General features: G+C 41.4%; 1 protein-coding gene and 1 pseudogene across 7 annotated transcripts in view; one reads left to right on the top strand and one right to left on the bottom strand.

The window, feature by feature from the left end:
* NNT (nicotinamide nucleotide transhydrogenase) overlaps positions 1–27,482 on the bottom strand; it is a 91,727-nt gene extending 64,245 nt beyond the window's left edge. The window contains exons 1-7 of one of the 7 annotated variants that reach the window (XM_021076997.2): positions 27,197–27,482; positions 22,127–22,330; positions 17,186–17,415; positions 14,250–14,467; positions 9,459–9,546; positions 3,199–3,287; positions 2,387–2,574 (exon numbers count right to left, since the gene is read on the bottom strand). In XM_021076997.2, coding sequence (XP_020932656.2) covers positions 2,387–2,574; positions 3,199–3,287; positions 9,459–9,546; positions 14,250–14,467; positions 17,186–17,415; positions 22,127–22,277 — 964 coding nt within the window. In that variant the 5' untranslated portion in view covers positions 22,278–22,330; positions 27,197–27,482. Of the gene's footprint in view, positions 1–2,386; positions 2,575–3,198; positions 3,288–9,458; positions 9,547–14,249; positions 14,468–17,185; positions 17,416–22,126; positions 22,331–26,393; positions 26,481–26,591; positions 27,002–27,135 lie in introns of those variants that run through there. The other 6 variants (XM_021076998.2, XM_021076996.2, XM_021077001.2 and 3 more) reach the window with 6 other exon arrangements.
* On the top strand, positions 7,986–8,979 carry LOC733587 (NRAS proto-oncogene, GTPase pseudogene; annotated as a pseudogene).
* Positions 27,483–27,983: the final 501 nt, after the last annotated feature.

Genomic DNA, 27,983 nt, shown 5'->3' with positions numbered 1-27,983 from the left:
CCAAAAAAAAAAAAAAAAAAAAAAAGTCCTTTTCAGACCAGCCTTCTGAGTGTGAGCCCTGGGTCAATCCACCAGTCAAGGACTTTGTGCAAATTTAAAGTACTCTGAGCAGATGGCTTCTGAAAAGACCAAAAATAGGAAAGACTCAGAGGAACATATGAGTAAAACTTCTTCAGCAAGTCTTAAGACTACCATATAATGTGACCTGTTGCTAATGTACACTCACTATAAACTACTTTTAAAAAATATGACATTATAAGGTCCTAAAAGTCCACATGTGTTTTATATAAGAAGTCTTGAGGTCTCTCACTTACTTTGAGCTTTATAATCAATAATAACTCTCTATACTATGTCCAAATTATCCTCAGTACTTTAAGAGAATGATTTGACCAACTCTTGCTTCATGGGCGCCTCATTTACTACATGAGTAAATGCTCTGGCACCCTCTACTGGCCACTTGTTGTATCCAGTGAGCTAGTAACTCCTCTCTCCAACAAGCAGCCACCTTTCAAAGGTCAGAGAGTTACAGCAAAGGCTCCACACCCTCTTCTGTGAAGCCACTTTTGCAACAACTGAGCCAGGAACCACTGCCATAAAAGGAAAGGATGAATCCTAAAGTGCTCTCCTGCCACTGTTTGTTAAAGGGTCTGACCGTGGTTGGCAGGGCCCTTCCTTGTCTGTTCTGCCTCCACCTCCAGTAGCCAAACCTGGACTCACTTCTACACACAGAGGTTCTTCTATGGGCCAACTCTTCTACATTATCCTCCTTGCCTGTCTGCTTCATCTAGCCAGCTCCAGTGGGATGGGGGCGTCCAGAGAGAGCAGCTCACCTATCAGGCATCACCTGGGTAAACAGAGGACAGAAAGAAGAGCCAGGGAGGCCCGTTTTCCCCCACAAGCTCATAGATGTGATGCCAATCGACTTCCTTCCTTTGGGTGGATATTAGCCAGATTTCAGGCAGGGAGGCAAAAGAGAACTTCTTTCCCGTAACTTCATGACAAAGCAACTTCTAATTTTCCACAGTTCTCTAGAAAAAGCAAGGCTCCTTTAGAAGGAGCAAACACAAGTAACCTGAACCCTGTGAGCTCTCATTATCTGGCCCACTTTATTTTAGAAAACGAAAAAAAAAAAAAAAAAATCAGAGTCAGCATGGCATTCATTAGTCAATAACAGAAGGAAAGGACAAGATAAGAGGTGGAGAGTTTCTTCATTCCCAAATCTTACTAGATTAAGCTCCTATTTACTGATTAATAATGCTGCCAGGTTTAACATCAATCATCTCTCAAGTAAAAAGTAATCTTTTTTTTTTTGGTCTTTTTCCCATTTCTTGGGCCGCTCCCATGGCATATGGAGGTTCCCTGGCTGGGGTCGAATCGGAGCTGTAGCCACCAGCCTATGCCACAGCAACAGCAACTCGGGATCCGAGCCACATCTGCAACCTACACCACAGCTCATGGCAACGCCGGATCCTTAACCCACTGAGCAAGGCCAGGGATCGAACACACAACCTCATGGTTCCTAGTCGGATTTGTTAACCACTGAGCCACGACGGGAACTCCAAAAGTGTTCTTTTGAAGAGGATGTTGCAAAGGATAAAAAGTAAATTTCTGCCATCAAAGAGCTCATGATTTGGTTGAAAAGACCCACTTGCCAAAGAAAATAATTAGAAAGTGACAAAATAGGAGTTCCCTTGTGGTGCAGTGGGTTAAGGATCCAGTGTTGTCACTGCAGCAGTTTGGGTCGCTGCTGTGGTACGGGTTTGATCCCTGTCCAGGGTTCCATATGCCTCAGGCACAGCCAAAGGAAAAAAAAAAAAAAAAAGAAAAACAGAAAGTGACAAAGTATCATATACTTTGTAAAAAATATATCCTGGAAATTCCATAAATACATATATACACACACACACAAGGTCCCCTTCTCTCTCTCATGAGAGAAAAATGATCATCAAAATGTTAATAACAGGCATCTCCAGCAGAACTTCAGATGAGTACTTCTTCATATTTCTCAGCCCTGTTTGAATTTTCTGCAATAAGAATGTAGCATCTTAATAACAGAGTAGAAATCAATTAAAAACAAAGTTACTGAGGGTGTAAACAGAGGGAATTGCTTACAAATGTAATATAGCACACAGAATTTATGATCTAGGAGGAACACAGATAAAAATACACAGAAAAAAAGACTAGAAGAAAACACACCAAATTATTAATGACTGTTTTTCTCCAGGGGCTGCAGTGATTTTTGTCTTGTCTGCCTTTCAAGTGTGTTTTCCTTTTCTAGAAAGTAAAAAAACCTTAAAGAAATGAAATGCTGAACACTTATTCACTCTCATTTTAAAACACAGTTAGGAAAAGTGCTTTACCGATAACCACTGATATAATGACACACCTGGAATAAGGGCCGTGCTGATAAGGATGTCCACCTCCTTGCACTGCTGGGCAAAGAGTTTCATTTCGGCCTCAATGAACTCTTTAGACATCTCCTTTGCATATCCTCCCTGTCCCTCGCCAGACTCCTTCAGGTCTACCTCTAAGGGCTCAGCACCCAGAGACTTGAACTGCTCCAAAGCTGCAGCCCTGGGGATTATCAAAGGGAAAGTGGCGGTTATTGTAGACCCTTAATACAGGCCTCGAGATCATCATTTACAGACACATTTTGTATATATTCAAAAGTGGACATTTTCTTTTGATGACTCTGATCAGAGTGTTTCAAGCTTAATCTGCTTCCATCCATTCAGTGCATAGCAAGCCCCCTCACCACCCCCCTAGCCAGCTCTCTAAGGCATCTCCCTTTCTTCACACTCACCAACATCTTTGTTCAAGCCCTACCTAGTGCATGGACACATTCTGAACAGAAATAAAACAGTAGAGCAACATGCTAGAAAGTCCATATAGAAATAACTCTGCTGCCACTGCTAACCTACATGAAAATACAAGACTAAGTATGAGTTGCTCGTTTGCAATTCTTTTTTAATTATTTCTGCTGTACTTGGTCCACATCCTTAAATTTTTTTCTCCCACTAAATAACACATTTTCACTTTGAAGTTAACCTTGAAAAAGTGGAAACAACTTTTCAGTGGAAAAGAGCTTATAGAGCAGTTTCAGTGTGCTGCCTCAATATATAAAGCCTAAGGAAAATATAACATCCACCTGAAACAAAACGTTTTTACCTTAACAGCCATCACTAGTAAAGCACTCACCTTGTGTCAAATCCCCGAACAATCGCACCCATTGACTTTGCTGCACCTGCAGAAGCGAGCCCAGCGACACCTCCACCAACTATCAGAATCTAGAAAACAAGGCAGAACTGGAATGTTTTAAATAAAGTTATGATTGCCTGATTACCTACAGTCATCAGCTAATAATTCTCAGGGCCTGGTAGGCAGTTAGCATTTATTATCACACCATGTGGTGCTCCTAGTGGTGATCAGTCCTCAATATATGTACTGAGTGGGTAGTCTCCTCTTTAACCGAACCTCCACTGTTTAAAAAAAAAAAAAAAAAAGAAAAAGAAAAAGAAATTTAAGTTGCTGGCTACAGCCAACAGCTTTCACTAAAAACAGCGTGACCATCAGCACATTAGTGTAAAAGCTATATACAGCACAACCAGCTCACTGTTACATATATTAAAGATTGACAGGTTTGGAATTCCCCTGTGGTTCAGTAGGTTAAGGACCGAGCATTGTCAATGCAGTGGCTCAGGTCACTGCTGTGGTGTGGATTGGATCCCCCGGCCTGGGAAGTTCCACATGCTGTGGGCACCGCAAAAAAAAAAAAAAAAATTTAACAGATTCTTTCCCACTGTATCAAAGCTACTTCTACTAAAATCCCCAGTGTAGCATTCTAGCTCCCTCTTCCCTTTCAAATTTTAAGATTTTAATATTTTGCGAAGAACATAGAAAACAAGTTTCAAAGATGGATACAACTTTGGTGAAACTACGCCAACTCCTATTTTGAATTCAAAGGAACAGCAGATGACCAACCACCTAATTTTGATACATTTTGAACTAACTGCACCTGAAATCGAAAGCAATGTAACTAATCTTCCTAACCATGGAAGAATTCCAGCCAAGAAAGTCAAAGAATTCCTCAGAAACAAGAATATCCCGGCCTTCTAAGAAACAAATAAGAACAATGTTGTCTCCGACCCGGAAAAGACTTTCTAGAGAAAAGTCCTATTATACTTCCCAGTCAACTGAAGGCAAGTCCTTGTTGCTACTGAAAAAAAAAAGTCACCCATAGAAACAGTGAAGTTTATAAATTCTCACCCACCCAGCATGCCCACATCTTCTTCTGCCTCTTTAGGACTAGGCTAGTCTAACTGTGCTCCAGCAACCCCTAGGCTGTCTCAGAGACCCTGCAAATTGATCTTAATGAAGACGGTCTGTTTGGAGGGGAAGAGGGGGCATCTACAGGAAAGGGGGCAAAGAAAGACCAGGGGGAACAAGCTGGCTCTGGGCTCCATTCCCAGTCTACACACCGAAGCCCACCACCACTTTAAAAAAAATAAATAAATGAAATTAAAATAAGTAAAAAAATCACAGGACTGAGCCAAGCTATCCCGAATCAAGAAATAACAAAAAACGCTATTATTTAAAAGACAGGATCCATTCTCCAAAGAGGGAAGAGAGGCTGGAAATGGAGTTAATGATCAATCACACCTATGCTATAAAGCCTCCATAAAAATCCCAGAAGTACAGGGTTTGAAGAGCTTCCCGGAGTCATGCGCCCAAAGGGCACAGAAGCTCCACACCCCTTCCCACATACCCTGCCCTACTCATCCCTCCCAACAGGATGTTCCTCTACTTCCTTTATCACAGCCTTTCATAACAAACAGGGAGACAGTTTTTCTGAGTTCTATGAGCAGCAAATTGATCCAATGCAAGGAGGGGGTAAGTGGGAACCTCTGATTTACAGCCAGTCAGTCAGAAACACAGGTGACAACCTAGACTTGTGATTGGCATCTGAAGGTGGGGGGGCAGTCCTATGGGACTGGACCCTTAACCTGTGAGATCTGACGCCATCTCCAGGTAGTGTTGAAATTTTTAAATTAGGGAGTTCCCTTCGTGGTTCAGTGGTTAATAAACCCGACAAGCATCCCTGAGGGTGTGGGTTCAATCCCTGGCTTCACTCAGTGGGTTCAGTATCCAGAGTTGCTGTGCTGTGGTACAGGTCAAAGACTCGGCTCGGATCCCACATTGCTGTGGCCATGATGTAGGCCAGCGGCTACAGCTCTGATTCGACTCCTAGGCCTGGGAACCTCCATATGCCCCAGGTGTGGCCCTAGAAAGCAAAAAAAAAAAAGAATTGTTAAATTTTACAGCAGTCTGCTGGTGTCACAGAACTACCTGATGTGAGGGACACCCCCACACATTTAGTGACCGGAAGAATCAGAAGTGAAGTGTTCTAGGAATTCTTTTGTGGTGCAGTGGGTTAAGGATCCAGCATTGTCACTGCAGCAGCTCAGGTTGCTGCTATGGTGAGGGTTTGATTCCTGACCTGGGAACTTCCACATGCCATGAATTGCAGCCAAAAAAAGAAGTGTTCTATGTGAAAGTCAAGGAAAGACACAGGAGCAAGAGTGGAGGTCTTCCAGGGAGTTCCTTTTGCAGCTCAGTGGTTAACGAATCTGACTAGGAACCATGAGGTTGTAAGTTCGATCCCTGGCCTCACTCAGTGGGTTAAGGATCTGGTGTTGTGGTGAGCTATGGTGTAAGTTGCAGACACAGCTCAGATTCTGCATTGCTGTGGCTCAGGCGTAAGCTGGCAGCTACAGCTCCAATTAGACCCTTAGCCTGGGAACCTCCATGTGCCGTGGGTGCGGCCCTAGAAAAGACAAAAAGAAAAAAAAGAGTAGAGGTCTTCCAAAACAGTCCTAAATCAGATTATCTCTTCATCTGCAAGATAACGTGAACTCTCTAACATGACCTATAAGGGAGGCCCCACTCCATCCACCCCAACCTCCCTGTCCAATACCTCAGATCACTCTCTACACCTTGCTCACCACACTCCAAGACCAGGGGCCTTATCTATTCTCTATTCTAGAACACACTGAACTCTTTCCCATCCCAGGGCCTTTATAAGTGCTATTCCCTTGGAATAGCCTAGAATACTGAACCCCTGCTTTCTTTCTTCCCATCCTTTAGATCCCAATTCAAATGTCAAAAGCACCTTCCCTACCACCCTAACCATAGTTGCTTGCTCCCATTACTCACCACCGTATCACTCTATTCATTTCTCTTATATCTAAAACTAAATAGACTATGACTAGAAAATAAGTTTCGCATTGCAGGGATTTTGTTTGCCTTGTTCATGCCATATCCCCAGCTCCTAGAACAGTGCCTGGAATGTCATAAGCCATCAACTGATTGGTTTCAGCTCATTCTAGACAAATAAGAACTCTCCATGTTTAAAGGAAACCCAAATAAAATATTATGCAATCTACCTTGATAAATCCATCTACTGTAATTCTTCAGTATCAGGAAAGTGTTTCTGACATGGAACTAAAGTCCCTTAAGCTGCAATTTAAATTCTCAGTCAAGTCACTGTCGCACCTTTTAAAGGCTCATCCCCCTTCCTTGATGCCTCTTCTGTATCACTTGTTAATCCCTTAAATTCACAGCTTTCCTTTCAACTTCCATATACTTCCAGAAAGAGTCTAACCAAATCTGAATAGTGGATTTGTACTTTAAAACATTCATCCAATTTAAGAACAGCAGCCAACCTCTGGCCACTATGGTCCTGAGAAAGAAGTCACAACGTAACCACTTTATCCATCTCACCCTGTGCTGCTTGGGCATTCTTTCTTGGTAAGTATTCTGGCCTCCCTGGAACCACTTGCTATTGTCTTCACCTGGCCTGTTTTTTAAAACAATACATAATTAGAATTCTCAAAGCTGCTATTACCTTTTTTTCCTTTTTTCTAGGAGATTTATTTTGTGTGAGAGCTCTGGATTGATACAACAAAATACTTAAGAGCAGGAAGTACCAAGTAAACCCATACCCTATGAATACGCTCTGCAGACAGATGACAGCATTTAAGGTCCATGTTTCCTATACCTTGTCCAAGTGTTTATGTTGTCATTTAGGGTACGTGGCTTTGAAGGGCCACAACGTTCCCTATTTCACTTAGTCCTCCCCACCTCTCACCAACTGGTCCTCTCTATTCTCAATCTACATTAAAGAAAATGCACCCTTTCCCCCTGCCTAATACCCTGACTACATCCTCTACTATTTTCTGTCCTCTGGACTCAAAATTTGGCAAAAAAGTGAGAAAACCAAGTCTTTCCTGAGCCAAAATGTCATAGTAATTGGGAAGTTGAGAATTTGCTAAATGGTATCATGAAACTTTTTTTAAAATTAGTAATAAATGGAGTTCCCATTATGGCCCAATGGGTTAAGAATCCTACTCCAGCAGCTAGGGTCACTGCAGAGGTGTGGGTTCAATCCCCTGCCCAGTACAGTGGGCTAAAGGATCCAGCATTGCAGCAGCTGTGGCTCGGATTCAATTCCTGGCCCAGGAACTTCCATATGCTGCAGGCACAGCCATTAAAAAAAAAAGTCATCTAAAATTCCTTTAAGAATTCAAGTTAGTAAGTGCAAAACAGAAAAAAAAAAAAAAAAAAAAAAAAACTAGAACTCCCAGAAATGTCAAAATTCATTGTTTCAGGAGTTCCCGTCGTGGCGCAGTGGTTAACGAATCCGACTAGGAACCATGAGGTACGGGTTCGGTCCCTGCCCTTGCTCAGTGGGTTAACGATCCGGTGTTGCCATGAGCTGTGGTGTAGGTTGCAGACGTGGCTGGCTCGGATTCCGCGTTGCAGTGGCTCTGGCGTAGGCCAGTGGCTACAGCTCCAATTCGACCCCTAGCCTGGGAACCTCCATATGCCGCGGGAGCGGCCCACAGAAATAGCAAAAAGACAAAAAAAAAAAAAAAATTCATTGTTTCAAATAATCTTAAGCAGCTTTGAGACTCCATTATATAGGAGGTGGTTCCAGGGTCTCATTTTTCCCAGTTGTGGTTGTAACCTGTCCCAAGCGGAGGTAGGGAGCTTGAGGTTCTTGTTGGTATGAAATGACTGAGCACAAACTGGTGGTGGGAAAAGCACAATGACAATCCCACTGATCCAGAACCACTTTGTAGATAAATATGATCCCACCACAGAGAATCTTACCCAAAACAGATGGTTATACGTGGTGAAGCCTGTCTGCTGGACATACCAGATACAGCTGGACAAGAGGAGCACAGTGCCAAGAGAGACCAATACATGAGGACAGATGAAGGCTTGCCTTGAGTATTTGCAATCAATAAAGGCAAATCATTTGCACATATTAACCCCTACAGGGGAGAGATTTAGCACATAAAAGACTCAGATGGAGTTCCCTGGTGGCTCAGTGGGCTAAAGATCCAGTGTTGTTACTGCCATGGCTCTGGTTACAGCTGTGGCACAGGTTGGATCTTGGCCCAAGAACATCCACACACACCACAGGCACAGCCAAAAAAAGAGGGGAAAAAAAATGACTCATATGACGTACTTACAGTGCTAGTGGGAAATAGGAAACAAGTGTGATTTGCCAGCAAAGGCAGTTGACACAAAACGAGCTCATGAACTGGCCAAGAGTTATACAATTCCATTCACTGAAACCTTAGCCAAGATCAGACAGAATGTTGAAGATGGCTTTTACACACAGGTGGGAGAAAAACATTACCACAGAATGAAAAGACTCAGCAGCAGTGACTGGATGCTGTATGGGACTGCCATGTGATGCAACAAGATACTTTTAAGGTTCTAGCATCAGAAAAGAGCCACTGTCAAGCTGCACTGACACCCTGGTCCTGACTTCCCTAGAGAAGTGTTCCTGCTGCTATGTTCAGGCTCACAAAGAAGCTCCTGCTACTTCCCCATCTCTCAGTAGAGCCGGATCCTATTCCCTATTTGAGAAGTTCTCAGAATAGCTACCTCTTCACTTACTTGTCTGACTAGAGAAATGAACTACTCCCCAGTAGTTTTCTATCCTGGGTTCTCCCCCAACACACACAGACACACCACCACCACCCCAATTAATGCTTCAAAACAGAGAATCAAACTGTAGAAACATGAAATTCTGTGGAAAACAATGTCTTGAGCTCTAAAATAGCAAATGCTGGTGATTTTTTTTTTTCTTTCTTGCTGTTGAATTTGGAACTATGTTGGTTTTTAGAGAAATGTCATATATGACTGTTTTGCTAAGAATAACATTTATATTGCTGTTTGGTTTGTTTGTAACATGATCAGCTGTATTCTATAAACTGGCGTCTGCTCTGTATTCAGAAATACAATGGTGAATACTGACTTTCGGAGTCTGTTCTCATCTTTTCAACTTTCTTATAAATCTAACTTTCATGATGAAATTAATAAAACTATACACCCCTGACTTTAATTAATTCATAGTATGCAGAAACATTACAAGTTTTACCTACCTTAGCAGGAGGAACTTTTCCAGCAGCTGTGATCTGACCAGTAAAAAACCGTCCAAAATGGTTTGCTGCTAGTACAACAGCCTTATAACTTAAAAAAAAAAAGACAAATAAATGGATAAATAATTCTATAAAGTGAAAGAACGTAGGTTGAAATATTGCAAGTATTAAAGAATAACAACTTAGGAGTTCCTGTCGTGGCACAGCAGAAACAAATCCGACTAGGAACCATGAGGTTGCAAGTTCAATCCCTGGCTTTGCTCAGTGGGTTAAGGACCCGGCATTGCCGTGAGCTGTGGTGTAGGCCAGCAGCTGTAGCTCTGACTCAACCCCTAGCCTGGGAACCTCCATATGCCGTGGATGTGGCCCTGAAAAGACAAAAGACCAAAAAAAAAAAAAAAAATCATAGCTTACATTTATATAGCAACTCCTATCTGTTAAAAACAGTCCTAGGTGCTAGAGATATACCTACTCCTCCAATCTTCACAACAATCCTATAAATAACTATTATCTTTGTCTTATAGGTGAGGAAATTGGGACATAGAGAGATGAAGACATTTGACCAAGGTCCCTCAGCTAATAAATGGCAGAGCCAGATGTCTAACCCTGGAGTCCTGTCTACAGAGACACACTCTTATCCATGATGCTCCCTGACTTCTTCACAATGAGCTTTGCAGAAGGTCAGCTGGGATAAAAAAAGAAACTAAGGAATGAGAAAATAGTAACACTGGTTTTCTTTGACAACTGGGACTTCAAATACTTCAAATTTTTGTTTTACTTTATTGTCCCAATTTTCTTGATGACTGTGTACTATTTATATAGTAGGGGTGAAATCATTAAAATTTCAAAAATCAAATTGGCTATATGCTTGTGCATAATAAAATTCCAGCCTCCCACAACAAAAAAAACCTCCCTTGATCTCCAATGGTTGAAACCATGGGATTTTTGAGACAATGACCTCAGTTTGAGTCCAAGTTCTACCACACTAGTGTTGTAACCCTGGGCAAATTTCTTTAATTCTCTAGTCCTTTGTTTCCTCATCTCTAAAATGGGGACAAACACAGTCTCTTAGTGTTGTTATGAGGGCTAAATGAGATAATATACGTAAAGCACTTATAAAATCTATCAAACATGTTTTTAGCTAAAGAAACAATCTATGTGGAGCTCCTACTGTTGCTCACTGGGTTAAGAACCCAATTAGCATCCATGAGGATGCAGGTTCAATCTCTGGCCTCACTCAGTGGGTTAAGGAACCATGCTTGCCACAAGCTGTGGCATAGGTCACAGATGCAGCTCAGATCTGGCACTGCTGTGGCTGTAGCATAGGCCAGCAGCTACAGCTCCAATTCAAGCCCTAGCCTGGGAACTTCTATATGCCACAAGTGCAGTCTGAAAAAGAAAACAAAAACAAAACTCTATGCATCAAAAACTAGTTAATATACACCATCTTTTGTTTAATAGGATTTTTTATTACACTAACTTAATTACCTATTACATTAATTTCGTTTTCATATTATTTTATACTTTAAAGGCACTTTTGCACACTCAGTAGTACATACTCTAATATTATAATTAAAAAATTAATATCATAATGTGAATATTATAATGAAGATCCACTTGCTAGCTGACAAAAAAACCTTTCCCTGGTTATTTTTTTGTAACATAATACTTGATACAGTAATTAATGCAAAAGCGGGAGTTCCCATTGTGGCTCAGTGGTAACAAACCTGACTAGGATCCATGAAGATGTGGGTTTGATCCCTGGACTCTCTCAGTAGGTTAAGGATCCAGCATTGCTGTGAGCTGTGGGGTAGGTCACAGATGCAGCTCGGCTCCTGCATTGCTGTGGCTGTGGCATAGGCCAGGAGCTGTAGCTCTAATTTAACCTCTAGCCTGGGAATTTCCATATGCCATGGATGCATTCCTAAAAAGCAAAAAATAATAATAACAATAGTAATTAATGCAAAAGCATGTAATAGTAACCTCTGTTACTTTAAATCATATTAAAGCAAGAAAACAGTATTTTTAGATATATTATTTGTTAGTCTTACTTCTGATTTCAAGTGATAGAAATTTTCAAAGAGCAAAGTGACAGAAATTTTCAAAGGCCACTGCAAGGAATTAATTTTGGAATTAGCATTTTAAAAGATTCAGTTGCTATCTTAAAAAAAATTCACAAAAGCAGGACTAATTGCACAGGAAAATGTTGATAGTGGGAAAAAGTGATAAAAGTGGGTTTTTGATGAGAGCAAAATGGCTCAGAATGAACAGCAATGAACTCCAAGGAACACGTCTTCATGGGTAATGTGGTTGCGTAAGACAGATAATGATTGTGTAAGTAAGTACACTAGATTATTTATCTCAAACTAGGCATATCAGCTCAGGGCATAAGACAGTGATTCTTTAAAGCGCATCCCTGAATCCCCAAAAGTTCAAGTGTCAACCAACTCCGGGGCCATAGTGGGTTGGGTAGAGAGGAGAGAGAGAATGTTTCTGGAAAACTTTCCACCCCTCATTCAGCTAAGACCACTCTCCTCTTACTGGATTTGTTCTGGGATTGGTTTTATTTTGCTTTGGCCAGACCAAAGCTTGTGGAAGTTCCCAGCCAGGGACTGAACCCGAGCTATAGCAGCAACCCAAGACACTGCAGTGATAACGCCAGATCCTTAACCTGCTGCGCCACAAGAGAATTCCTTATTGGATTTGTTTATATTGCCTCATATTCCATTTGCTCAAAAGATTCCTCAGCTAGAAACCACTGATCTAGAGCTGGGATAACCTTTCACATAGGTGCATTTCACATGACAAAAATCAATAGCACCCTTAAAACTTTACATTGTACTTTTTCTGTATAAAATTTTAAGTATCACATCACATAACTCTTCTATAAACTAAGTATGACAAAAGTTTATTTGGTCTCTTAGTATTCATATCACAAAAAAAATCTTCAAACTACCTGCCATATTATCTAAGAACAAAATGTGTTAACTTGTCATTTTTGCTTACTGCATCTCATTTACATTAAAAGTGAACAGCTGAACCCAAAGTAGAATCTGTGGCACGTTTGATATGCTACTTCTAAGATATGAAACCTAAGAAAGCTTTCAGCTCATGTGTTGGCAATAAAAGGCATAATTCAGGTTAGTCATTTTTCATGCACTGTTTTTATTTTTTAACATTTTCACTTGTTGGTGCCTTATTCATATTAAAAATTGTCACTGACGGTTTCCATGCTTAAAATATAATTCAACTAGTTTCTTACATGAGCTGATTTCATAAGCATCATCTGATTTCCAGACCTTTCCCACTCTCTAGGCAAAAGCAGCAACATACTGCACTTACAGTTATTCCTTTCCCTGCCCTGTGGCAGGCACACTACACAGTCATGGCCACATTCCTCAAGCTGAATGGGCCTTAGAAGTCTCCACACAGCCCTCAAGGCAATAAATGGGGAATGCTTTAGTGCAAATGAAGTTTACTGCCATCTTGACCATAGTTAGCCCTCCGTTATCAATATCGGTTTTGATACCTGATGACACTTCCTCAAGTGCATTTTCCCTATTCATGATGTTATGAAATTACCTATGCAAATATAATTAAAGTGCTAAATCTACCGATACGTATATATTAGATTGAATCATGTGAAACTTCTAATATCCAACCATTTTTGACCCTATAGCAAGTTATGTTAACTAAACTTATTGCAGTAATAATTTCATAATATATGCATATATCAAATCATCACTCACACCTTAAACTTATATGATGTTCTGTGTCAACTATATTGCAATAACACTAAGGGAAAAACAGTAATTTCAATCTAATATATACATAAATACACATATATACACATATATGTGAAATATAATGGGAATAGTATATTCCCATTAAAATACAGATAATTCCAAAGAATAAAATTTGGGACATTATGCATTCAGAAATCAGAACTACTTCCTTAGCATAGACTCAGAGGCCTTATAATTAGTAAACTAAAATAAGACATTCAACATTGCGCCCTTTCTCCTTCTTTGTAACTGTCTAAAAAAAAGTACCATGGGAGTTCCCGTCATGACTCAGCAGTTAAGGAACCTGCCTAGTATCCATAAGGATGAAGGTTCAATCCCTGGCCTTGCTCAGTGGGTTAAGGATCCAGCATCACCCTGAGCTTCAGTGTAGGTCACAACTCGAGGTCCCACATTGCTGCGGCTGTAGTGTAGGTGGGCAGCTGCAGCTCATCCTGGACCCCTAGCGTGGGAACTTCCTATGCTGCAGGTACGGCCCTAAAAAGACAAAAAAAAAAAAAAAAAAAAAAAGGAAGTACTAGATCTGTATGAATTTTAAATCATTTGTTCTAAATTGTTATCACTCTCCTTGCTACTGACTTCAAAATGTTAGCTACTACAAAATATGTCTACTATATTAGATTTTTGAATAATTAGAAATTACTAATACTAGGGTTTACATAACATGCAGGTCTTCATGAAAACAAATATTTAGAAAAATATGTGTGCGCTGCATTTAAAATAAAGTCATTTCCATTGGTGGAAGGAAATACTTCTTCCCTTCTGCCCATGAAGATTAAAAAGGCATGTGCGATAGCATGCAAAGTGAAGAGCCATTTCCCACTAATGACTGTGAAACAATACGAGTCTTACAGTGCACTCTCAGAAGGCTGCGCTCTCCAACAATTATCACAAGTAAAGTCATTGTCAGCAAGAGATACAGTGATACAGTGAACATGAACAAGTACCATTGTGCTTTTTGTTCAGCTGGAATGGAAAAGAATCAACCTACCCAGCAATGTTGGCCATGGAGCTTAGTGCATCATATCCCTGAGCAATTGTGACTCTTGGAACTTGGTCCATCGCCAGAACTGTAGTTTTCCTTTTGGAAAGTTTATTTAGCAAGTCTGGATTTTGGGCTGGGTAAATAAAACTAATCAAGGTTGCCGATGTTTTTAAAAGGTCAGCTTCATGAACACCTAATGTTGGATTAAGCATAGGGGCTCGCACCTGAGAAAAAAGTCAAGTCACCGATTAAAAATGTAAATGCCTTTATCATACCTTTAAGTAAACAGGACAATTAAAATAATATGCCATGATTGAAACAACAGTTCAGAAAGGATCTCTCAGCAATAAAATTCTGACTAAATTCCTCAACAAAATAAGGCACACAAAGACCTATGGAACCTATCGTCTGAGTGAACCTATGACTGGGGCAGAGTAAAGAGCACACAAACAGGGAGGTAGGGTCAGGACAGATTTGACAATGAACTGCAGAGCAGTAAAAGAAATATGCAGTTTCCACAACAAATCTGTCCTCCCAAAACCTATTACCCTGGTAAAATTGGAGTTCCCGTAGAGGCACAGCAGAAATAAATCTGACTGGCATCCATGAGGACACAGGCTCGATCCCTGGCCCTGCTCATTGAGTTAAGCATCTGGCATTGCCATGAGCTGTGGTGTAGGTTGCAAACATGGCTCAGATCCTGAGGAGCTGTGGCTGTGGTGTTGGCTGGCAGCTACAGCTCTGATTCAACCCCTAGCCTGGGAACCTCCATATGCCGTGAGTGCGGCCCTAAAAAGACAAAAAAAAAATTAAGAGACATTAGAATAAACAAAAAGGGAGTTTTTATTGGGAATTCAAAGATTCAATTCTTGCTAATTTTGGCAAGCACAAACAATTGGAGTGGTGAGAAGTTAAGAACTAAAAGCTCTATGATCATCTGCATGGATTTATGTCACCTTAAAATTCCAGAAGAATACTTATAGATGAACACAATTCAAATTAGTAACCTTGCTGAACTGGGTTTAAGCGAAAACCTACTGTATATTTTGTATGTTTAGTATCAAGTCAATGAATACACATTCCACATGCCTGGAAGTTTCAAATGTCCACTTTTTCAAGCCAAATTTTTTAAAATTCCATTTAAAGAGGTGTTTTAAAATGTGTTTCATATCCTTACTTAAACTCAATCTTCAATTAAAGTATATCATTTCATTAGCTCCCATTTTGCAGCAGTAGTGCTTTTAGGCCAGTAAGCATGGAGGGTAAACAAAAAAAAAAAAAACAGCTGTGGGATTTATGTTTTAAAAAGAAACAGAAACACAAACACTGGGTCAATACTTTCATTTAGCAACATTTCATCTCAATTTACCTATGAGACACCTTTATCTGCTACTCCCATTTCAGTTGTTGATCTGGTAGTGCATGAGATCTTAAGTTCTGGACTTTAATTAAGACTCTCTGACAAGGTCTATTTTTCCTCAGTGAGAATCTATAATATAGATTTAATGAAAATTAGAGGACAACTGTGAATTAATTCACCTGGCCCCTATCAAATAAATGCTCAGCTGAGACTGTTGGCATCTGAGGGAGTTAAGCCAAAAGAGCGTTTCCTTGCAGGTGCTTTGTGGATCACTAGTTCCTTAGGCTATTAAGAGGCTTGACTCAAAAAAAGAGGCCCAAGGTTAAGTAGTTTATTAGTTCAAGTATAAAGTTATATCAGGTTCTGTATTACAGGATCCCTCAGTGCCCTTTACATGCTCATACACATTGTGCATCTCTAAAAGGAACTTAGAGCATTTCTAACACCTATGTGCACCCTACCAATCCTTTTTTGTGGGACAACTCAAAAGGTTTTGATCCCTAGAACATACATTAGAATGGATTATACTTATTTCTATTTTCCCTAAGCTCTTTTATTATATCAGATTATATCACCAAGTATCCTTATATCTAAATAGTTTAAAACCCAAGCTAAATTATTACTTAGCTCCAAGGCATAAATTTTATTATTAATTTTCTATTTTAAGAAAAGTTTTGTGCCTCCTGGAAAAAACCACCATTTATGACCCTATGAAGTTATTCAGTGGACTGTATGTTAAAAAAAAAAGTGATTGATTTCCCCTTAGAAATTAATGCCAAAAAAAAGCTGGTCTATCTTGAAAAACTGAGAAGCATATTTTAACCCGATAATCATGCTAATTTAATCCATTCTTCCCTACTTGCCTTGGTTATAGAAGGCTTAAGATTTAAGCTAATGTTCCAACTACAATGTAATAAAATTCATTGGGTAATTAAAAACAAAAGATTTAACCTAATGTTTGGCTCTAGTAATTATCAATGTTTCCCTCTTGATACAGTCTCCCTCCCCTTCTCTATAGGATTTTTTACTCCATATTTTATTTGTAAAATTCTTTAACATACAGGTCTCTATTATACATTATTTTAAGACCTTTTATTAAAGTAGGTAAGGCTACTTGCCACTAGACCCAACATTGCTTTTGTCAGAATAGTTCCGCCCTCTCTAGAGACCGCACTTAATATCAGCGACATCACTGTTTCTTCAAGGTATCAGAAGAAGGTACATTCAATCACAGGAAGAGCTCCATACCTTCCTTCCATTCCAGTAGCAATTAAATACTCCCTTGGGGTTATTTTGGACACATACGAATGATAGAGTGCAAATCTGCCCTAGCCAGTAAGAAGTAAATTTCCACATAGCAATGTAAAAAGGATAATCACTTCTCTTCTCATGGTTAAATAAATATAGGTCACCTTGCTTGATAAAAGTACTACTGGAACATGAATATTCACAACACGCAACCATTTAAGAAAAAGTCATTGTTTGAAAATATGAAAAGCGATGACGAGAAAAACTAATCTTTCTACAAGAAGATTTCAAAAGGTCAGCATGCCATAAATGGGAGGAGGAAAGGAATAATTACTTTGACCACCAAATCAGAAGCCAGCACTTCCTTCACCCCTTGGATCTGGGCACCTGCTGCTCTGTAGTGATCATCCGAGAACTTGGAAGCTTCACCAGCACCCGATTCCACAACAACATTAAAACCCTGCTTGACCAAGGCCTGAACGCCAGCAGGAGACAGCGCCACTCGTTTCTCATTTTGGAAAATCTCTTTGGGGACCCCAACAGTCAGTTGCTTATATGGAATTCCTACAACAAAGACAACAAAAAAAAGATTGGGGGTAAGAAAACACCACCAAAAGTCAGTGATTTAACAACACAGTTCAGAAAATGGATATGCGTTGCTGTGGCTGTGGTGTAGGCCAGTGGCCACAGCTCCAATTCGACCCCTAGCCTGGGAACCTCCATATGCTGCGGGAGTGGCCCAAGAAATGGCAAAAGAAGACAAAAAAAAAAAAAAGAAGAAAGAAAGAAAATGGAAATGGGCAGTCTGTTCAAAATACACTACATATGCAAGTTGTTCAAAATGATGTTCCTGATTCATATTATCCTTTTTTTTTTTTTGATAGATGATGGGAAAGTTTTATATCCACTCTCCTGACAACCCTAAACACATTATTTAACCAAATGGCTCTCCTCAAGGCATATTATTTTATTCTTAGGGAAAAAAATGGGTTGAGAGACCACCCAAGACTCAAATTCCACTCTTCAAACTAACCCTCTAGGGTTTATGGTCTCCTTGTCCTTGCCCTTTAAGGAAGACAGAAGTAATTAACTATTTCGAAAACAACCCTACACTAGACACTTTGATAACCTGCCACACCCAGAGTCCTTTCTCAATGCGGCCACAGGCAATTCCTCATAGATTTCCAAGTACTGTATCCTAAGACTCCCGTTCACGGCCACACTGATTAGACCAGGAGTCAGCACCTGAGTCAAAGATAACAGCCTACAGGCCAGACATAAGGAATACCAGCATCTCTTGAGATGAACTTAGACAAGAACTCTGCCTGAGGACACACTGTTGGCCAATGACTACCCCACCCAATCAGGTTTCCTCTTGCAGAATTTGAACAGGAGACCCACCGAAAAGGACAAAGAGAGTAAAATGGTGCAGCAGCTCCTTGTAAACACAGCCATGAGGTAACCAAAGGGAGGGGAGCAGAAACAGTAACAGTGGACAGAGAGAGAGAAAAGAGGTGTCACGCTAGGAAATCCAGAATAACATCCCACTTCTCCAAGAAACAGATGAAGAGTTTCCTTGGTTCCCATTGTTCTCAAGAAACCCTCAGCACAAAACATAACCTGATATGATTCTGTCCCTTGCAGCCCAAAAGAACCTGTATAATACAGAGTTGAATTATTTATATATGGTTCAGACCAGCTTTAGCTAAAGCACACTAGCTTCTTCTGTTGTTTTACTGAACATATGAGTTTTACTGAACATATGAGCATAAATAAATTTGTGTGTGTTTGATAATTTTATTTTATATTTTTAAAATTTTCATTTTTCCACTATAGTTGATTTACAGTGGATTTTTTTAAATAAAGAGGATTTGCTTCTAAGTTTTACTAGAGTTTAGAAAATCCACACTAGCAATCTAACTCTGAATATACATAATAAAAAAGTAAATCAAATTATTTCTACAGAGTAGAGACTCAGACTAAGCTACATGTGGACAGTCTTAGATCCCACACTATTTAAGTAATAATAATTGATAGTGAGACAAAGGGAAACACATGCTGAATCTTCTTCTCTACTTAAAAGAGGAAAATAACAATCTGATAAATATTTTGGATTAATGTGCAAAATTAAATCACATAAATTTATCTGGAGTTCACTTATCTCACAACTTCAAATTATCTAGGTCCTACACAACATAATCCAAGGGAGCTACCAAAGCAAATGAAGTCTCATCAAAAGGATTTAGGAGCCAATCTAAAGGGCTTCCACTGGCCAAAAATGAGATAATTTGAGGATCAAAAAGAATAATAAGGGAGTTCCCACTGCCGCTCGGCAGGTTAAAAACCCAACATAGTGCCTGTGAGGATGAGGGCATGATCCCTGGGTTAAGGACCCAGTGGGTTAAGGACCCAGTGTTGCCACAAGCTGCAGCATAGGTCACAGTTGTGGCTCAGATCTGTGTTGCTGTGGCTGTGGCACAGGCTGGCAGCTACAACTCCAATTTGACCCCTAGCCCAGGAACTTTCATATGCCACAGGTGCAGGGGTAAAAAGAAAAAAAAAATGAATAATAATTAATTGCAATGTAATAGAATACATCTAAGGATGTTAAAATTCATGAGTTCATGATAATACTCAAAAAATATAAATTTTTTCTGGGAGTTCCCACCGTGGCTCAGCAGTATCCCGACTACTATCCATGAGGATGCAGGTTCGATCCCTGGCCTCGCTCAGTGGGTTAAGGATCTGGCATTGCCATGAGCTATGGTGTAGGTCACAGATGCAGCTCAGATCCCGAGTTGCTGTGGGCCAGCAGCTACAGCTCTGATTCGACCCCTCGTCTGGGAACTTCCATATGCCACAAGTGCGGCCCTAAAATAAAAAAGACAAATAAATATTTTCTAAAAGTTTCACTGGCGAACTTTGGAGGAAGTAATTTATGGTAGGCAGAATAATGATCTCCCAAAGATATTCACGTCCTAATTCTTAGAATCTGTGAATATGTTATAATACATGGCAAAAAAGAATTAAAGTAGCAGAAGGAATTAAGGTTGTTAATCAGCTGACCCTGAAACAGGGAGAATATCCTGGATTATCTGGATGGGCCCAAGATAATCACAAAGGTCCTTTAATGTAGAAGAAAAGGGGCAGGAAAGTCAGAGTGAAAAAATAATCTTAAGATGCTGTGATGCTGGCTTTGAAGACAGAGAAACTGTGAGCCAAGGAATGCAGGCAGTCTCCAGAAACTGGAAAAGGCAAGGAAACCCATTCTCCCCTAAAGCCTCTAGAAGGAATGCAGCCCAGCCAACACCTGGATGTAAGCCTAGTGAGAATCATTTCAGATTTCGGCCTCCAGAAGAAGCATAAGACAATAAATCTGTGTTATGTGAAGGCAGCAAGTTTGTGATCATCTGTAACAGCGGAAATAGAAAACTAATACATAAGAAAACCTATTAATTATTACCAAAACTAGTAAATAATGGAAAAGAATCAAACATCTATCCTACCTTTCTAGAACAATCTCAGAATAACTAGAGAAACAGTTGGCCTTCTGAATCCACAGATTCAACCAACGGCAGATCAAAAATATTTTTTTATCCTGCTGTGTAGCACTGGGAGCTATGCTACACTTGTGATGGAGAAGACAACGTGAGAAAATAGAATGTATACATGTATGTGCAACTGGGTCACCATGCTATATACTAGGAAAAAAAATTGTATTGGGGAAATAATTAAAATAAATAAATAAAATATATATTTTTTTAATTTCCAAGGAATTCCCATTGTGGCACACCAGAAACAAATCTGCCTAGTATCCATGAGGCTTCAGGTAGGATCCCTGGTCTCGCTCAGTAGGTTGGGTACTGCGTCACTGTGAGCTGTAGTGTAGGTCACAGAGGCGGCTCAGATCCTGCATTGCTGTGGCTGTGGCATTGGCTGGCAGCTGTCACTCCAATTTGACCCCTAGCCTGGGAATGTCCACATGCCACAGGTACAGCCCTAAAAAGAAAGAAAAAAAAAAATCCAGAAAGTTCTAAAAAGCAAAACTTGAATTTGCCCTACACTTACATATCATTTACATTGTACCGGGTATTATGGGTAACCTAAAGATGACTTACAGTATACAGGAAGGTTACGTAGGTTATATGCAAACACTACATCGTTTTATATGAGGGACTTCAACATCCATAGGTTTTGGTATCAATGGGAGGTCCTAAAACCAACCCCCCATGGATACCAAAGGATGACTGTAATAAAGGGAAACTTTTTCTTTATAGAAAAATTCTAGCTAATAAATGAAGATAAAATGATAGAATATCACTCTTTCAAAACCCTTGACAAAAATCATGGGTTTAGTTAATGATCACCAATCAAATGGCTACTACAGCCTATGCGTGAAAATCTGATGGGAACTTCACAATTAATGGATCACACTGAGAACATCTAAACTCAATGATTTACCTTCCTGATGTAATCTAACACATAGTACAAAGAATCACCTATGATGTATGCTTGACCAAAAAAAACAAACCTGAGTCTGATCAAGCCTCTAGATCTAGCTAAACACTACAAAAAATAAAAGGGACAGGGAGTTCCCCTCATAGCTCAGTGGTAATGAACCTGACTAGTATCCATGAAGACACGAGTTCTATCCCTGGCCTCGCTCAGTGGGTTAAGGATGAGCTGTGGTGTAGGTCGCAGACGCGGCCTGGATCCAGTGTTGCTGTGGCTGTGGTGTAGGCTGGTAGCTACAGCTCCATTTGGATCCCTAGCCTGGGAACTTTCACGTGCCCTGGGTATGGATAGCCCTAAAAAGACAAAAATAAATAAGTAAATAAATAAATAAATGGGACGAGGATCTGAGATGACCCCAAGGTTTCTGACCTGAGCAACTAAGATGAAGTTGCCATTTACTAGATCAAGAAACATTAATGCAGATTAATACATTTAGTTCCTGATTCTTGAGCACAGCTGAGCCATATATGGTACAATTCCCCAGTACCATCTAGGAAAGAGGAAGAATTGCTAGAAGAAATGGTAACTCTGAGCAATAGTTTTCTGGGTACAACTCAACTGATTTAGCATTTTTCTCTGTTATATTTTTTTCTCTGCAAGCATTGACAATCAGGAACTATCATACATGGAAAACATAGGAAAGCACTCATTTGGCTTTTGACTCAAAATGATCACTCACAAGCACCAGGATGTAAAACTGAGTGGCTTCTTTTATCATCAGGAGATTGACTAGCTCCTATGGCTTGAAGTGAGACTTTACCTGGTTTTACAGGGGCTTTACACCACAGCGCCTGATGAGTATGAAATGTTCGTAAAAAATCCTTCTTCCCAGGTAGAACCTTACAGGACCCCCAACTGCTACGGAAAGGACACGAACAGCCAGTCACCACTGTTTTCAGAAGGTTCGCCATGTTCCTAGGAGCTCCCAACTTTCCGAATGCCCAATTTCCTTGAAGGTAAGTCACTAAAGGAAAGAAAACAAAACATTTCTGTGCTGAGAAAAATATATTTTGTCTTTTGAACATCAAAAACATTCTAAAAAAAACTAATTCAAAGAGCTTGGAATATAACAGTTAAACACAGGCATCCACCATGAATTTATTTACCAAGTCCTTTCCTTCCAGAAGGTGTTTCAAAAGTTTGTTTCCAATTCAGGTATTCAAAACTTGGAATCAGTTTTCCCACTTAAATTGCAGTTATAAACTCACTATGCAATTCCAAGCCTCAGTCACATAAGTCAGGTTGATCCTTAATGTAGCTGGAAATTTTTTTAAATGCTACAAACTCCAGTCACATCTTACATGAAAGTTATCTTCCAAGTCATCACATCCAGAAAAAAACTGCATAAAATCAAAATTACCCTTAATTTCTCTTAAATTGCCTAAAATACTATGCAATACAGTAGTACGTGTTTAGCCACCATACTGTACAGAAAAAAATGGCATCCTTTTCAGTGCAGCAGGATGTTCATCCTGGGAGACCCCCCAACCAAAGACTAAGTAAACGTAAGATTCATGTTTGCCAGTGAACATCTCAAGAAAAACGTGCATGCAATATGACTACACTTTTAAAAAGAAAGAAAGGGAGTTCCCTAATCAGAACCATGAAGTTGCAGGTTTGATCCCTGGCCTTGCTCAGTGGGTTAAGGATCTAGCATTGCCGTGAGCTATGGTGTAGGTTGCAGATGCAGCTCAGATCTGGCATTGCTGTGGCTCTGGTGTAGGCCGGCAGCTACAGCTCCAATTAGACCCCTAGCCTAGGAACCTCCACATGCCACAGGAGCGGCCCTAGAAAAGGCAAAAAGACAAAAAATAAAAAAATAAAAATAAATGAAAAGAAAGAAAGAGTAGTTCCCTTGTGGAACAGCAGCTTAAGGATCCAGCATTGTCACTGCTGGGGCTTGGGTCACTGCTGTGGCATACATTCAATCCCTTGTCCCGGAACTTCCACGTGCCCTGGAGCAGCCAGAAATGAAAGAAAAATTCCACAGTTAACTTTATCACATAAGTTGTGTCTGCAGAGTGTGCATAACTAGGAATTCTTCTGTCAATGGTTCTCACAATTGGCCACTGTTTTTGCCAGCTCTAACCGAGCTAGGTGGTCATTGACCTTTGCTGTTTTTGTGGCTTCTGTGGCTGCCTTTACAGCCCTCCATGGCAGAGCTCCAGGGGTACATGGAAGACACTCCCACCATTCCTCTGATTCCCAATCCTCTCTTGCTTTCAAAAATGGGAAGTAAAGGACCTGTTACTCTTATCAGTCAAACCTCATTAACTCCACTCCTTTAGGCATGTGGGTGCTCCCAGGGCCCAGCACCAAAGCCCAGCAGATTCCATAAACATACTTCCAGGCTCCAGAAGAAGGCTTTAACCTGTTTTTTATTGCCAAACTGCTGCCACAGCTCCTTGAAGCAACTTTATGCAAATACCAAGAAGCAGCACTGGGAACAGAAATGCTCGATCCTGACAGTGCTTATTCTTAACATGCCCTTTAATTTAACAAACATGTACTGAGGGCTGAGTCTCAGAGGCACAGCCTTTAGGAGCATCTGTAGAAGTAACCTGGAGTAGGTCAAGGGCTTGAAGATAAGAAAAGTCAACAAGTAATAACACAAAAAACAGAGTGGCACAAGTCCAAAGTTCTTCAAGGCAGCATCAAGGGAGGAGATCATGACCTCCTAAAGGACTTGGAAAAGGAAGGGAAAGGCATTTGAAAAAAAGAGCGAATAATGTGAGAAAAAAAAAAAAAAAAGCTAAGGAAGACGGAGCACACAAGGTGTGTTGGGGCACGCAATCAAAAATGTAATTCTTTGCATTTGAATAGGCTTAATATTCTCAGAGTATTTCCACATATGTTATTTCATCTCAGTCCTAAAGCATTCCTGAGTCACATAAATACCCTCCTTGTTTATTCATGGGTCACTTCTAGGGTTATTGCTGGCTGAGAATGGAGAGCAAAGAGTTCAAAATTCAGCTACCCATTCAAAACATTCAATGACTCTATGCCAAGAACTGGGAGAGATATATATAAGATATATAAAAGATAATTCCTGTCCAACCATTACCAAGGACCGAGTCCTAGCCTGGTTAACCTCCCAATTTACCCTATTTTCTCTTCTTGGATCATTCCAGCTGAATGGGATCATCCTATCCCATTCTCACTGGTCAGGCTTACCCAGAGCTCATCAGCAAAGGAACAAAGCTAGTTATAACAGAGCCACGGTATTGTATAACCCTGCCACTCACTCTATGTTTGACCTGAATCTCTCTGCACTTCAGTCTGCTCATCTCTAAAAGGAGCACAGGAAAGCTCCTTTGGAGGGCCCCTCTGGGCTCTAGAAGTTTTGTGATTAGCTGAGATTCACAATTCTTTAAACCTGAAGTCCTGCTTCCATGCCTGGAGTCTGGAAAATTTACCCAGCCTACTTGAAACATGGTAGTTGATTTTGAACAGACCCCTAGCAACAGATGTCAATAGGGTAAAGGCCTTCAGAGACCAATTTCTCCCCCAAATTCCATTTGATTTACATTATGAGCATGCAGGACAGTGATCAGGAGGTAGTTTCTGGGCAAGAAACTATCACTAAGCCTAAATAAAATAAAAATGACCCTGAAAGGTATTCAGAGAATAATTGAACCATGTTTTATCACAGCCCAGTACTTATTTACACCAAAGATAACACAGTTGACCCTTGAACATCAAGGGTTTGAGCTGCATGGGTCCATGCGTTTATCTTCTGATAGTAAATACTGCAATAAACACAGTCCATGGTTGGATGAGGAAGAACAGCGGATAAGGAGGGCCGTTAGTCAAAGAGCCAACTGTATTCCATCTTGTCCATTTTCCCCTATCTTCACTTTAAAGCTTACTGGTTTTATTATCCATGTGTTTCTATGGCTTTGAAGCAATGGAAAAAAACTTTACAACTCAAAATTGAAAAAAAAATCTTTTTAATATGGCATTTTTATGCCATTTAATGCAAGTCATTTTGGTAAATATCTTCCCTAATGGACTAAAATCCTTGGGGGCAAGCACCCAAGAAAGGATAGTATAGAGGCAAGGAGGGTGAACTCTTGGTAGGAATCCCCCACTCTGCAATTTATTAGCTGTGTCACCTTGGCAAGTCGGTCACTTAACTTCTCTGTCCCTGATTTCCTCATCTTTAAAACAGGGATAACAGTAACAGCATTTATATTACAGGCTTATTGTGAGAATTAAAAGGACACAGTATCTTTATTGCTATTAGCATTCACTTTGGTATTACCTCTAGCCCAGTGCCTTGCACACACAAAAAAGAGGAAATCAACAAGTATTGTTTGACTGAGTGAATGAATAACCAGGGCTAGGTAACCTGAAGCCTGGGTACCTATGAATATATTCTCCAAGAAGTTTCAGGAAATTTCCTTTGAAAATTAAATGCTATGGAGCCTTGTGGAAAAGTGATTCCCTCAGCAAAGGTAAGCAGGTTGAGCACACTTGCTGATAAGAAAGCAATCCTACATTGTCCATTCAATTAAAAAACGGCCGGGGTTTGCAAATTAAACGGGTACGATGAAGAAGAAGGTAACATTTTAAATAAAGGAAGCACGAAAGCCCCCACCATTTCGAACAGAGCCAGTCCTACAAGACTCCTTACAGATCGCTTAAGAACCTCCCTGCACCAGAGGGCGAATAAAGGGCACCTGCAACTATAATAAACAAGTCACGCTTTTAAAGTGAGACATAGCGATCAAGGACACAATACCCTACAGAAGCTTAGACTGGCAAGCAGCATGACTTCGCCCAAAGCCACCGGTTCAGCTCCTCCCTCGGCAAGTAAACTGCCACCGGCTGGCATCTGCCCGGGACCGCTATTTATAACCTTCCCCGGAAGCCGATTGGCGGAGGCGGCATAATAGTCATTGCCGCCTCCAGAGTTCGAATCAGCTCTGCCCCCTCCGCTGTCCCCCACTGCCAGCCCGGGGCCCCATTCTCGACCCAAAGAAACTTGCCCTAACTACCATCAGCCTGCCCCAACATAAACTCACAAATTTCGCTCGCCACCTCCTGTGTCATCCACCCCAAATTTCCTCCAGGTTCAAGCACACTTCCGGGCGTCCAGCTGCCAACTCTCTGAATGCACCCTCTACCGAAAGTCCTCTATGACCTCCCCCCTTCCTCCCATCTTTCAGGCTGAAACCACCCCATGCAACTCCCGCCACCCCCCAAAGCTCCAAAATCTGCACCTGCACAGCTGACGCCTCGTTCCCTGCTCTCTGCAAAGATCCAGTTCTCGAATCCGCCACCCCACTACCTTCCACGTCGCCCCCACTTGAGACAAGAAAGGGTGCCCTCGAGGCAAGGTTCTCCTTCCCGGCCCAAGGCTCTAGGCCTGCAGGCGCCGGAGTGCACCCGGTGCCGGGGTCACTGCCGACCCCGCACCACTGCGGTCCTTGACAGGTCACCTTCCCGGTAGGGGCCGGGATCCTTGGGACTAACCCCGCGCCCCTTCCCCAGCTGCACCCCAGGCGCGCGCCTGGGTTGCCGGCGCCGCGCTGCTCACCTTGGCGAGAAGTCCCCGCGGCCGCGGGCCGCTAGCTGACGCCGTGCTGGCAGACCCGGGTTCCAGCCCGCCGGCGCGACGCCTCCAACCTTCCAACCCGGAAGAACAGCCCTAACTCTAGCTGCAGAGGCCACGTGACAGCGGCGCAGCCCCCATCCCGGCCCAGCGCCCCTTCCTCGCCAGGCCCGTCTTTGCTCCCGGCCCCCTGTGCCCGCCTGCCCGCTCACCATCTTTCCAGACGAGAGAGTGACCTCACGAAACTCCCTTTAGGGCGCAAAGGCCACTTACCCCGAGGGGCGCTTCCCGCTTCTCGGTGGCAGCCAAAAACCTCTTTGTCTTGGGCTGGACCTGAGCCCCCACTCCCCACCCCGCCTCCGCGCTTTCCCTCGCCCGTCCTTGTCAATCAAACCTGGCCCGAAGCTGCTGCCGAAGTTTCCAGGACTGCATTTGTTCACCCAGCCCTGGAGAGCCAGTTATAAAGTGTGATTTTCTTCCCAGTGGCCCACCAAAACAAATAAGATAACAGAACTCCACTTTGGGTACCTGACTTTCCTGTGGCACTTTAGGAAAAATCAGAACTTCTGATTCGAGAGAGGACCAAAAGAAAAGTGGGAGGAGGCCAGGAGGTGGTGAAAGGCGGGAATAGGGGCGTTATTTTTCCATTCCGGACGGAGAGGTGGAGTTAAATTCCTCTGAAAGGATGCAAGGCCCAAAAATTAACACAATCTGCGTGCTGGTCTTCCAACAGCCCGCCCATATAAAGCCATGGGCTTCAATTAGCATTAATATCCAGGGGCTGGAGAGCCCCCTGCTCGGGCCTAGGCTGATTTCGGCAAAATTACTGGCTCCAGAACGTGATGACTTCTGTTACTTGGTCTGCAGGTGTCTTCTGATTAAAAGTGGGAGGAATAAATTCTAGAGTATAAATTAGTTCATCTACCCAAAGCTGAGTCATCATGAAGTGTCAGAAGAAGGGTCACTGCTTTTTTCACTTTAATTGAAATATTTAAAGTGAGTTTAAAAATTATGAATCTCAGGGTATAAGACAAAACAGATATTCCACATCCTTAAAGGG

Source organism: Sus scrofa, chromosome 16 (genome assembly GCF_054392235.1).
Source record: "Sus scrofa isolate SSC_HxYL_T2T_F1_AM1 chromosome 16, Sscrofa_HxYL_maternal_Yorkshire_Landrace_v2.0, whole genome shotgun sequence".
In the NCBI taxonomy this organism is placed as follows: Eukaryota; Metazoa; Chordata; class Mammalia; order Artiodactyla; family Suidae; genus Sus; species Sus scrofa.
The sequence above is the reverse complement of the archived record's forward strand: the minus strand, read 5'-3'. Positions and strand labels throughout refer to the sequence as shown.